The sequence below is a fragment of the Macaca nemestrina genome, chromosome 4 (genome assembly GCF_043159975.1).
Source record: "Macaca nemestrina isolate mMacNem1 chromosome 4, mMacNem.hap1, whole genome shotgun sequence".
NCBI classification, from domain to species: domain Eukaryota; kingdom Metazoa; phylum Chordata; class Mammalia; order Primates; family Cercopithecidae; genus Macaca; species Macaca nemestrina.
Genome location: NC_092128.1, coordinates 38812435 through 38825653, shown reverse-complemented (window position 1 = coordinate 38825653; position 13219 = coordinate 38812435). Strand labels below are relative to the sequence as shown.

Genomic DNA, 13219 nt, shown 5'->3' with positions numbered 1-13219 from the left:
GATGAAGGGGACGCAAACTTTCAGAGACGCACGCCCCTTGACGATGACATTTAGAAAAGGGCTCCACATCCCTCTGTTATTCTAAAGGACGGGAAAAGGAGTTGTGTCAAGACCTCCACCGAGGAGACTCTCTGATTTTTTGGCAAGTTGGACAGATGGCATATTAATCCCTGCAACGTTTAACAATCTGGTTTGGAAAATAAATAAAAAGAGAAAGAGGAAATGCACTTAAAAATTCCGCGTCGGGGCTCTGCAGGTCTTGCCTTCCAGTCGCCCCCAGAAGACAACCAATTCCTGCGCATTCCGCTCCGCTCACTCTCCTTCCCAGCTTCTCTCGCTCTCTTTCCCCCCATTTTCCCACGCTCGCCTTGAACCGGGACTCGGGAGGCAGAAGCAAGGCACGGTCCCCTTTCTCCTCTCCTCCACCAAACCACCGCAGCCCAGCGCGTGAAGCTTCCCTTTGTTCATCCGAGGCTCGCTTTCCTCCCCGGCAGATCCACCTGGATGCTCTCCCTCGGTGACATTTTGCGCCGGGGCTGGTGGGTGGCTGGGGTGGAGCGAGAGGAGTCCGAGGGGGCGGGGGCGGAGAAAGGTCAAGCCGAGGGAAAGGCAGGAGACGCCTTTCCTAACCTGCGTGGCGGGGCGTGCGCGCGGTTATTTATTTATTTTCTCGTTATTTATTGATTGCACTAGCAGAGCAGCGCGGGGAGCCAGGGGAGATGCAGGACCACCCACTGGCGGGGAAGCAGCTAGCAGCCCTCCCGCGCCCCCGCGCTGCCGAGCGCCTTCTGCCTCCGCGCTCGGACCAGAGCCCGTGCCGGCCCCGGCCCCGGCCCCGCCGCGCCGCCGCCGCCCGCCCGGCAGCCCCGCAGCCCCGCCGCCCCGCCGCCCCGCACCGCGCTGGCCAGGTCCCCGCGACAGTGGCCCCGCAGTAAGTTGGCAGGAGCGAGTCCCCTCCGTTCTCGCCTCCCCCGCACCTTTTGAACTTGTTGCTGCTGCTCTGCTCGCCTGCGCCTGGCTTTTGGAAGGTGAAAAGGAGGAGGGAGGAACGGAGGGATGGGGGAAGGGGGAGAAAAGCTCGCTTGAGCTTTATTTATGCTCCCTCGGCGCATCGGATTCGGCTGCTCGCGAGCTGCTTTCTCTCCTCTTCCCTTTCCGGGTGCACGGCGAGGAGAAAGTCTCTATGCAACTCAGCCCCGGCGCGCGCTTGGCCAGGTATGTACTGCGGGCGCGGCGCGTTCTGCGCGGAAGCAGATGCTGCTGCCGCCACGGCGGCGGCGGCTGCCAGCTCCTGGGCTCTGTAACAGTCACACTGCACCTGAGCTGAACTTGAAAAGAGAGTGAAGGGGCGACTGGGCGAACGCTTTTGGCAGACACAGAGGGTGTTTGTAGACGTGGGGGAGGAGGATCTGTATTAACGCCCCCCACCGTACCCACTGCACATCACCTCCATCTCTGCAAATACAGCCCGAGGAGTAGAGGCAGCAGCAGCTGGACCCCCAAAGAGAGACGTGGGGCAGCGGCTGTGACCGTATCTCCTGAGCTACAACAACAGGTCGCCTTGTTGAGACTCCTTTGGCGGGAAGGGCTACTTGGAAAGGAAGGTTTGAAAGAGTGGGAAGGGTAGGTGGAAGGATTCCCTAATTCGTCGAAATAATTCTATTGGGTGACTCTCGTTCGTCTTCTCTATCCTACACTCCACATACTGACCCCATATTATCCAGACTGTGCCAGGGGAGAAATCAAAGACACCTGTTTGAAGAAACGACTGCACCTGTGTGCTTATTTGTGCCAGAGGGTGGCCTGGCCCACCTGCTGGAAGCGGTTTGGCTAGGTTCTGTTGGGGGCGATTGTTAAGACGTTGTATTTTGTTGTCATTACTCCAAACACCTGTCTTGGAGGGAAACTTGCCCTTCTGAGAACTGTGACTTTACCAGAAGCCCTATCTCGGAATAAGAGTGACACCTCTGGACCACGTTTCTCACTAGTACTTTGCTTGACTGGAGGAAGTGGGTGAGTTGTGGCTGCTTCGGTTGACCCATTGTAGACGCCTCGTCACCCTTCTTCCTTCCACTTCAAGGAGCCATGGCGGCGGGGGTAGCAGCGTGGCTGCCTTTTGCAAGGGCAGCGGCCATCGGGTGGATGCCTGTGGCCTCGGGGCCTATGCCGGCTCCCCCGAGGCAGGAGAGGAAAAGGACCCAAGATGCTCTCATTGTGCTGAATGTGAGTGGAACCCGCTTCCAGACGTGGCAGGACACCCTGGAACGTTACCCAGACACTCTACTGGGCAGTTCTGAGAGGGACTTTTTCTACCACCCAGAGACTCAGCAGTATTTCTTTGACCGTGACCCAGACATCTTCCGCCACATCCTGAATTTCTACCGCACTGGGAAGCTCCACTATCCTCGCCACGAGTGCATCTCTGCTTACGATGAAGAACTGGCCTTCTTTGGCCTCATCCCGGAAATCATCGGCGACTGCTGTTACGAGGAGTACAAGGATCGCAGGCGGGAGAACGCCGAGCGCCTACAGGACGACGCGGACACCGACACCACTGGAGAGAGCGCCTTGCCCACCATGACTGCAAGGCAGAGGGTCTGGCGGGCCTTCGAGAACCCCCACACCAGCACGATGGCCCTGGTGTTCTACTATGTCACGGGGTTTTTCATTGCCGTCTCTGTCATCGCGAATGTGGTGGAAACAGTGCCCTGCGGATCAAGCCCAGGTCACATTAAAGAACTGCCCTGTGGAGAGCGGTATGCGGTGGCCTTCTTCTGCTTGGACACGGCCTGCGTCATGATCTTCACGGTTGAGTATTTGCTTCGCCTGGCTGCAGCGCCTAGTCGTTACCGTTTTGTGCGTAGTGTCATGAGTATCATCGACGTGGTGGCCATCCTGCCTTATTACATTGGGCTGGTGATGACAGACAATGAGGACGTGAGCGGAGCCTTTGTCACGCTCCGAGTCTTCCGGGTGTTCAGGATTTTTAAATTTTCCCGCCACTCTCAAGGCCTGCGCATCCTGGGGTACACACTGAAGAGTTGTGCCTCAGAATTGGGCTTCTTGCTTTTCTCGCTCACCATGGCTATCATCATCTTCGCTACAGTTATGTTCTACGCAGAGAAGGGGTCTTCGGCCAGCAAGTTTACCAGCATCCCTGCAGCATTCTGGTATACCATCGTCACCATGACAACACTAGGGTAGGTGCCATAATGAGAAATGGGATGGAGGTTGGGTATGGGTGAGGCGATTGTGGACCCATTAAGATTACATGATAATTCCGGGGAAATCATTTGGTTTCTTTCCTGAGTTTAGGAAAGCATTATCTAAATGGTTTGGCAAAACTCTTTTGATCTGTGAAATGGGTATAATACACAGGTTGAAGTGTTAAGGCATTGCTGGCAAATGTTGAGCATTGATGCCTGAAAGTGGTAAGGATACAAAGAAATTTTAGAATTCCTGAATATATGAAATAGTAACAATGTTTATATTAATATATAAAAATATGACAATGAAAAACAAAATCTATGCACTAATAAAGACACAAATATATACAATGTATATTGAAATTTCTAGAAAATGGTTCAATGCATTTAAATGAAAAGTTTCCAGGTATACTTGAACTATTATTTTCATATGAATAGATACTTCTGGTGTGCATTTTTCCTCTAAGAACCATAATTCTTATTTTACATCGTAAAACATAGATTGTAGATGTAATTATCAAAGTATTTTATAATATATATGCACATATTCATATGTATGCACTTTAATTATGGTTGATAGGTTATTCAGTGTTTTAGAATATCAGAGCTGAAACTGATCAACTCTACAATATGCAGTGGAATTAAATTTGCAACATATTTCAAACTCTAGGTTCATAGTTTCAAAAAAAGAAGCAAAAGACTGTCATCCACACATTTTTTTTTTTAGAATCTACAGATCCCATCAGGCAATGGGCCCACACCCATTAAATACACATAGAAGATAGAGCAGTATCTGGTAAGATGGATGGTCACCAAGGCTGGCTGTATTATAAAATTTGGGGTCCTAATTTCCTTTTAGAATTTTTTTGTGCATTCTTTTTGGGGGGTATAATGAAGTTCTGTAACCAAAGGGACACATTTCTGAATTCACGTTTTTAATAGACTTTTAGGGCTAGAATTAAGTTTTTTTAGGTAGTAGAAAAAAGGAAAGGAGGCAAATGATTAAGAATGTTAGTCAAACTGCAGAAAAGTGGCAACATTTTAAGTATTAGAGAATCTAATAAAATAAAATGGTTAGATCCTTTTACTTTTATGAGTTCTTAGATAAGCTAGGGAGTGATGTTAGTGCCTTTTCTTCAGCTTTATGCTACTATTCTTGCATAGGTAATCAGTTCAGTGAGGATTTGGTAATGGCTGTAAGAAAAAAAGTTATTCCCAAGGCTACTCTTTAAGCTTTGTGTTTCTGGATAATTTAATTGGCTTCTTTAAATGACATTGTGGTTAAAGTCGACTTAATTTTATTAGACATATTGTGTTGTACAGAATTTCTCATGTTATATGGCCAACTAATGGAATATTTTATATATGAAGGATTTTAGGCTAGGTTAAACAATAAATTGTGGTAAAGAAAAATACAATAATTTATGATTTTTATTTAGTCTCATATTTTTTTTAAAGACCTACTGGTACATTTAAAAAAATGAATTAGTGAAAATCCATGTTCTACTTCTTGTATTTCCTTTTATTCTTGTTTGTAAATTTGTGACAGTTTATAAGGATAAGGATGATGCAGAATGCCTTCACAGTGTAGGTGCTTATTCTTTATCAAAGAGGTTTGTTTTTGTTGTCTTGTCATTTTGTAGCAGGATATCCTTATTAAGCACAAATGGGTAGTACAAATCACTATCATGACATCAAATTAGAAGCACAACTGAATAAAAAAGAAGATTCGGTTTTAATAGGAAGGGAAAACTATTAAAATGAAATACACTTTAAACATTTCTTATATATGGCTGTGTTTCTTGAGGTATCAGAGAGTCATTTTAATGCTATATAGTGTCTATATGATTGAATATAGGTATAAAAAGAATGTTGATGAGAATTCTAATTTCGTGTAGCTAATAGTTCTGTAATAGACTTGAGAAGTTAGCATTGTTTTAAAACTTGTTTCTGGGAATGACTTTCCAATTTTTATTTTATTTTGAAGCTTATTTTTGTTTTCAGGAAAAAAAAATGAGGCAACATTAAACATTAGTGACAATTTTTTATTATGTAAATAAAATACTTAAAAGCACCTATTTTTGAAAATATTTAAGAAATTGAATTATAATGGCAGAGTAAAATCTATGCAGTGGATTTAGTTCACATGTTCCATAGGTAAGTAAGTGGATTAGAAGCATTGAATACACACACTTTCTTAGAACTTGGAAGCTAAGTGGAAGTTACTTTAAAGACTTAGCTTCACTGAAGTTGAACATTTTAATTTTCAGGAAATTAAGCTAATTAATGATCCTGGTTGAATAGAGCAGTCATACTTTTAAGATGTGGAAACGTCGATGTAATCAAAATGAGAACATATATGGACACTTGACAAATCATATGCTTTATAACAGAATTTCATAGGAAAATGTTTTTAATTTCTCATCAAAATATATTTATTATGTATTGTACCCTGAAGAAATAGATTCTTATAAGCACTGCCATTTTGGTGCCAACTTTGTGACTCAACAGTTATTTAATAATTCAAAATATTCAATAAAAGCCATTGCCTAACTTTATTGTTTAGGCTGTAGTTCTATACTTAGAGGATGAAGTGTAAGGTGTAAACTTTCTGGGAAATAATAGTTGGAGCCAATATCCAACTATGTCTGAATGATTATCAAGAGTTTTCCATTGTGGCTATTAATTTTAATGGAGCTAAATGTTCATCAATTAATGATAATAAAAGTGAAAATATGATTATAAACAGAGGTTATCGAAAGTTCCAGCTCATATGAACATTATCTACATGAGAATAAATAATCAAGAGCTTTGTCATTCAGGACTGGCAGAATCATCTGTGGCTTCTAGGCTATTTTAGACAATATTCAGTTGGTTTTATGATCTGAAGAACTGAGTGTATCTGTCTTAGAACCAAGGTGTATTTGTATAACCATTTTTTTTTGCTCCTTGAAATATCAAGTATATCGTTAGACTGTAAGTTGACTATGCTTACTATATAAGTCATTAGTTAATCTATCAGAAAAATGAACGCTTTAAAAATAGTTTTCAGGCTACTTCATTTCCTACTAGAATAGGAAACATAGAAAGCACAGTTAAAAAAAAAATGAAAAAATAATGTCAGAATTTTTTTTAAGTTTTAGATTGAGTAATCAGGTGGATCTGTTCCTCCATTTCATACGTTCTTTCTGAGCATATTTCACAGGTCCCTGAATCACCCTTTTATCCACCCACCTCCCCTTTCCATAATGTAAACTCTAGTTACTGCCATTAACTGCCTTAGTAGAAAAAGAATCTGGAATTCCTCTTTTGTCCTAAAGTCGTTAGGAAAATAACATCCAGTTGTTATTTTTCATTTAGATGGTAGTACTCAAATCTTACTAAACTTAGGAAATTTCTAAGTGTTCACCAATAATCAAAAATTATTTTGTAAAAATGTACTAAACAGTGTCAAGCCTCAGTTTACCATTGCACCTCATACACATGATCTGGAAATTAGAGGTGGTACCAGGTGGCACATTAAATAATTGAAGGGTTATTATTATGTTAAGTAATATAAATGTTTGCATTCTTGGTCTTGATTATTACCCATTTAGACAATTTCTTTAAAAGAAGGGATCATATTACTCATAAAACTTAAGAATTTCAGAAGTGTCATTTTGTGATCCTTATTACTTTAATTTTAAAACAAAATTGTTTTCATCAAAGTTTTCAATATGGGAAAGTTGCTACATGGCATTTCTGTAAAGTTTGTGTTTAGAGAGAAATTTTATTATTTTAACGATATAAATTATATTCTGATTTCAGAACAAATTGGGAAAGTAAAAATTTAATATATGTCATATATTTATCTAAAACAAATACGGTGGTGTTACATCTTTGCTGCCAGAAAACTTAGCGTAATTGCCATATTTCAATTTTTGTGTGTTTGGTGAATTACTCTTTTAAGGAACAACAAAAAAGTAGAAAAGTTTTCACTTAAATTTTCATAGCAATGTGTCAGGGAAGTTCCTTTTTTAGAATGGCATACTTTGAAATACTTTATCATATGCATATATATGATCATATCTATGATATACGATAACATTATAATTATATATTATTAAAGAGAAGGATAAACTTTTAAATACTACTCTCCTGATGCCTGTCACTATTCTGATTATATAGCTTTGGGTAATGTTGGGAGTATATCTTGCAGAATCATTTATGTAGAGACTTAAAGTTTTTACTGAAATGGGTGAAATTATCTTCCCTTGTGCCAACATCTATACATAAATATTGCTAATGCATTAATATAAAACTCTTTAAAAGGTTGGAAGTACCAAAATTTGTTTTTCTGGTGAAGAGCCATAGTATGAGTAACATCTATTTTTATTTTGACATACTATGACATATTTGTGTAAAGTTCTTTATAGAATATGTTAGTTGATGGAAGTTGAAAATGAACTTTTAAAGAAATGTAGAGAAATGTGTTATGTATTTCTCTTTTAGCATTACAAGTAACCAAATCTTACATGTCTTCATTTTGTTTTAGCCATCACTTGAATTAGAGACAATATTTGATGCGGAATTTTAAAATATGTATGTTAATCCAGCCTCTAGTACTTTAGCATTTACTCGGTTGCCAGACAGAGGTATTTCACAAAAGGGCTAATATGTGTTGTTTCAACATAGTCCCCTAGAGAAAATGCTATTGTCTAATTTTCAGTGGGTCTGTTATGCTATTCTTTTTTATTTTTAATTTTCCTTTAGACTACTGAAAAACCATCTTATTTTATTTTTATATTTACATCACTTACTTCTGAACATTACTCTCAATTATACTCATCTTTGAAAGTGAGCCACTAAAGTTCAAATTTCTTATTACCTGATCTCTACATTCCTGGTAGAAGAAAAGTGACCTGTAATTTATTTAAAATTTATAATTTTGTACATTTAAGAATTGTGTGGCTTGTCCATAGTTACATAATTAGATAGCAGCAATATATTTTGAAATTTCACTTTTATACTCATTTTCTTCTGAAGACCCTAAAACATTATCTAGAAATGTGTTACAATAATTATCTGGGGACTGCTGCTGATTATACAGGGATAAGAGAAGGAATACATTTATTATTTATTCCATTAATGTGGCACATTTCTCTCTTAGTTCTATTGATGTGACTCACTCCACATTCCTCAATATCACTGCTGGCTCTGCATTTATTCATACAGCACTGGGGTTTATCATGATGGTTCCCATCTGATATAATACAAACTTGTATTCTCATCCAGTGAACTTTCAGGCCGTTTGGGGGCAAACTACTCAACGGTGAATCTTTTGCCTGGCCTGATGGAAAACAAAGGAATTCAGTTATTTTGCCCTAATTTCCTAAAAGAGTTGGCCTATGAGTCATTAAAAATGTACAATTTAACTTCTCTTTCATTGAAAGAACACAAATGGTGAAAAGTACATTCACTGAAAAGGAAGTATATTTTTTCCTTTAAAGTTGTGATAATGAATTCATTCCGTTTCCTCCATTCTACTCTCCATATGTTTTATATTGTTTTCTGAGCAGGGATACACACATACATGTATGTATGTATTTATGTACATATGTATGTATAAGCATTGCTCTCCCACTAGCTTCTGCAGCTAGATTTGATGATGTGGGATAGCATCTGATATTGAAACAAACAAACAAACAAACAAACAAACAAAACCCAGGGTGAAACACCATTTCTGTGCATATTTGCACTGCTCTTTGAATGTTTTGCCCTTTAGTTTTCTCCTTTGAGAGGCAGCCTTTACATTGACCTTCTCCATGAAGGCTTTTCAGCCCCCTAAGCAAGCCTACGTCATCTATAGTTGGAATTGTGCTTGATATTAGTAAGTGCCATCTTTATATATAATTTATGGTTTTATCTCTTGACTTTCTAACTAAATTGAAAGGCTTTTGAGGTTTGAGCGTATACCTTCTGGGGAGGTATTACCTAGTTCGGTGCTCAAATGTAGGAAAATATCTATGTTAGTGTGTTGCTGATCATGGTGTGAGATGGCACCTGTACGCCATGGAGAGCCCGTTAGCCATGGAGCAGTGCCATCTCAACATTAGCAATAATCTGCTACTCTAAGCCAAATTATTTTGCTTTGTTCAATATTAAAAGTATTTACATTTGTTATTTGAACATTTTATCCTCTCATCTACTAAATCTACCCTTTTAATTTTTCTCTTTTTGACTGGGAATGGCTGTGAGACCTCAACTTTTTCATCCATAACTAACTACTCTGCAAAGGTTAGAATTAATGGCTGCCAACTGCCATTTTCTCTATCAGTTTGATTTCTGATAAAGTCCAGGTAAATTGCAGATGCCTCTGGGAGGCGTATGGAGATGCTTCATGATATAAGTGAATGAACATAGAAATGCCGCCTTCCCTTGAAAGCCTATTTCCTTATTTAAATATGAGTAGCTTAAAAAGCCCATGGGTCAACAGATACTTCGATGACACTTCATCACTAGAAAGGTGTTCTCTCTTACCCAGTAACACAAGCTGGAACTTATTTTTCATCATTTATGCATAAAATAGAATTGTTTAAAATAGGGACATATTGGCTGTAAATGGCATAGGAGATGGATGCAATTTCTGTCTGGAAAAGTTCAATGTAATCACCATCAGGAAGAAGTTAACATTCTAAGGAATTAAAAATCAGATTACAAAATGTAAAGATAAATGTAGGTATATATTCTAGCATAATGCAATCCACTTTGCCTTGGGAATTTTGACAAGTCTGTTATGTAATGATCTAAATCATAAAAAGTGTGGGGGGAGTAGGGAATGAGTTACTAGAGGTTAATAATGAGAAAAAATAACATTGAAAGAGTAGGATGACAGTTGAGATAATGTCAAATAGAATGGGAAGATTTTGTTCTAAAAGTAAAAGGTCTTGTCTTTTTTGCTTTTATGTGGACCTAATTCTTCCATCTTCTTCATTTTCTTCACTTTTAACAATATCAGTAATAGTGCTCTCGGAAACCCAAAATAATACCAGTAACATACACTCTCAGGGAATCAAACTGTGGCTCACAGAGTTCAATTCAACATAACAGACCTTTGTTGATCACTTGCTACCTGTCATTGACCACAGCAGTAACCAAAAGGTCAACTTTCTCAACTTAAGAATGATTTAAAACTAAAATAATGGAAGAGTGATAAATAAAAAAGTAAATGTATTATATAATGCCACGTAGAGATGAGTGCTATGAACAAAATACATCTGGGTAACAAGCCTGCTATTTTGCATAGGGGACAAACAAGACTTTTGCAAGGGGTTGGAATTTAAGCCAATGGCTGTTTGAAGCGATAAAATGACTTTCTGACTATCTGGATGAAGAGAGTTAGAGGAAGACAGAAAAGGAGTACAAAGACTTCAAGGTGGGATGAAGTTTCATCAGTTCCATCTAATGTCCCTGTAATAGAAGCAAAGGGAGTAAGGGGCTTAGTAGCAAATGGAATCTGTAAAGTAGTTAGGACTAGACTATGTAGAATGTGATAGACCATAATCAAGACTTCTGATTTCATTTAAGATGAAAAGGGGAGCCATTAGAGAGTTGTGAGCATGGTAGGGATAGGATATGATTTCTGTATTAAAAGGAGCACATGCTCTAAAACAATTAAAAACATTTTTAAATTGTCAAATTAAAGTTAACTTATTAACCATGAATAAATTTTCGTCCTTCATTAGTTTGTCATGTTTAACTTAGCTTAAAATTTATATCCAGTTATTCGGGAGATTTTCTAAAGAATGAGTATTTTCTAATACATAATTTAATTGTTACTAACAACACAAATCTAGCTCAAATGAAAACTGAATTCCATATTTTAGCTGAAAAGACAAGGCTAGTGCTCAATGGATATGGAATTATTTGGGAACTGATACAGATAATTATTTCTTTTGAATATAGATTTGCATACTTACAATTGTCAATTCTAATATTAGTGTTCAAGAATATTACATACATTTTGAATTCTATTTAAAGGAGTTTTATTCCTTTTTTGTCACTTTGCAGTAGATACATATATATCTTCTCTGGGTGTTTTGTTAGTTTTATAAGCCTGAAAGATAAAATGGCTTACATGTCTTAAAATCTGTGAAAATTGCCATAGGGTATGTATTTTTCAACATGAATTAAATTGAGACCATGTTTATAGCAGATGTGTAATGAAAACTTGCAGAAGCAAAGCTTTGATAACAATCACTGTGCTGAAGAATAAACTATAACCATGAATGGATAATTGGAAATACTTGGGTTTGGAGAAACAAAAATTAGATTAACATCATAAAAATGCAAAAAAAAGGCTATGCTTTCCAGATAAATTGTGAAAGTAGTTTTTGAATTTAGAGGAATTCAGTGTGGCATCTCACTTTGGCATGCTGTTTCCATGAAGACATTTGCCCTCTAGGTAATTCTGCATCTTACCCAGTTCTTTCCAGAGGCCTATTTCCTGATAAGGAAGCTAGGATTCATGGGGGCTGTCACACATGTACACACACACACACACACACACACACACACACAACCCCCAACCATTTGCTGGTTTCCTTTCATCATGCTGTAGAAATTAAGGCTGTCTAACCCTATACCATCTTAGTGTACTTTGGAAAAATGAAATTCTTCTCCATATTGTTTTAGATACCACATTCAAACTTATGAGAATATGTCTAGATTGTACCAAATTAGCTGTTTTTGTATTCTTCTTAAATTATATCAACCTACTAATGCACATTAGGCACAATATTGAATCAGAAAGGAATGTGCCCTGCAGACTCTTCCTAATGTTTGATTTTTTGCTTTAGTCTCAAACTATTAGAGTCATGGAATTTTGACTTGCTAGGCTTGTTAGAAATCATTTTGTAGAAACTTCTCATTTTATACTTGAAGAAACTAAGGTAGAGAGTAGTCATGAAATTTATATAAAATTATAGGGTCTAGTTAGTTGAAGAATCTAAGTTAGATTTCTGGAAGATCATTTGAAGTCCAGTGTTCTTTACAGCACAATACACTGGAGGGTTCCCCCATTATATTTCTTTCTCTACTTTATGCCTGTCCCCACCATTAAACAATATATTAAAAACATAACAGAGCAGCATCACCAAGCAGTGTATGTGCAGGTCTAAAAGTTTCCCCATGTTATCATTAAAAATCTGATGATGACTTTGTATTTTATTTGTAATTTTTAATCTAATGAGAGACTGAATTAGTAACAAAGATAAACAAATTCATGTAATACATAACAGGAAATTAAGAATATTGTTCCACTGGTATTACTTTTACTGTGACATTTTTGAGCTGAGAAATAAAGTGTAGCAGTTGTAACTTGCATTTTATTCAACTCAATGATTTGTCATTGGATTCCTTTTATTTTTTCAACCTGAAAATATTTACTCTGGTAGTAACAATGTTATTTATATTTTCACAATGCAGAATATTTTATTATCTTCAGTTGTTTGTTTAAATTCAAGGCTGAACATATCGTAGTCAATAATACGGAAAACATCAAACCTGAAAATATCTCACAAGACTAGTTTACTTATTCTTGTGAAATTAGGTATGAGAATTGATGTTGATAGACAATTGGTTTTCAGATACTTTATCGTATCTAAATATACAAGTAACAGTCTTTTTGTTCATATTGTCTATTTTATTAGAACATTACTATAGTTAGAAAAAATGCACTAATTTCAAAACATCTCATAGACATTCACAAGAGGATACATCACTGTGAAATAGGATATAAGAATAGATGTCAAAAAGAAATTACTTCCATTTCAGTAAATTCTTAATTATGGAAATTCAAATGAATATTTTTCTAATCTTTTATAGATTGCCTTGCATTTTTTTAATGTTTGCAATAAAGGGAAGTTGTTTTGAAAAACATAATTAACTTAGAAGTATACATGTTGAGCTGTTTTCTGCTATTACTTTTTTAATATAGAATTTCTGCTTTTGGATTTAAAATTGTATTAATTAGT

The 13219-nt window shown here is 37.7% G+C and overlaps 1 protein-coding gene across 1 annotated transcript in view; it reads left to right on the top strand.

Moving 5' to 3' along the window:
* The first annotated feature begins 625 nt into the window (after positions 1 to 625).
* The window catches only part of LOC105475403 (potassium voltage-gated channel subfamily D member 2), a 486131-nt gene continuing 473537 nt past the window's right edge, over positions 626 to 13219 (top strand). The window contains exon 1 of the mRNA XM_011730620.3: positions 626 to 3200. Coding sequence (XP_011728922.1) covers positions 2086 to 3200 — 1115 coding nt within the window. The 5' untranslated portion in view covers positions 626 to 2085. The remainder of the gene's footprint in view (positions 3201 to 13219) is intronic.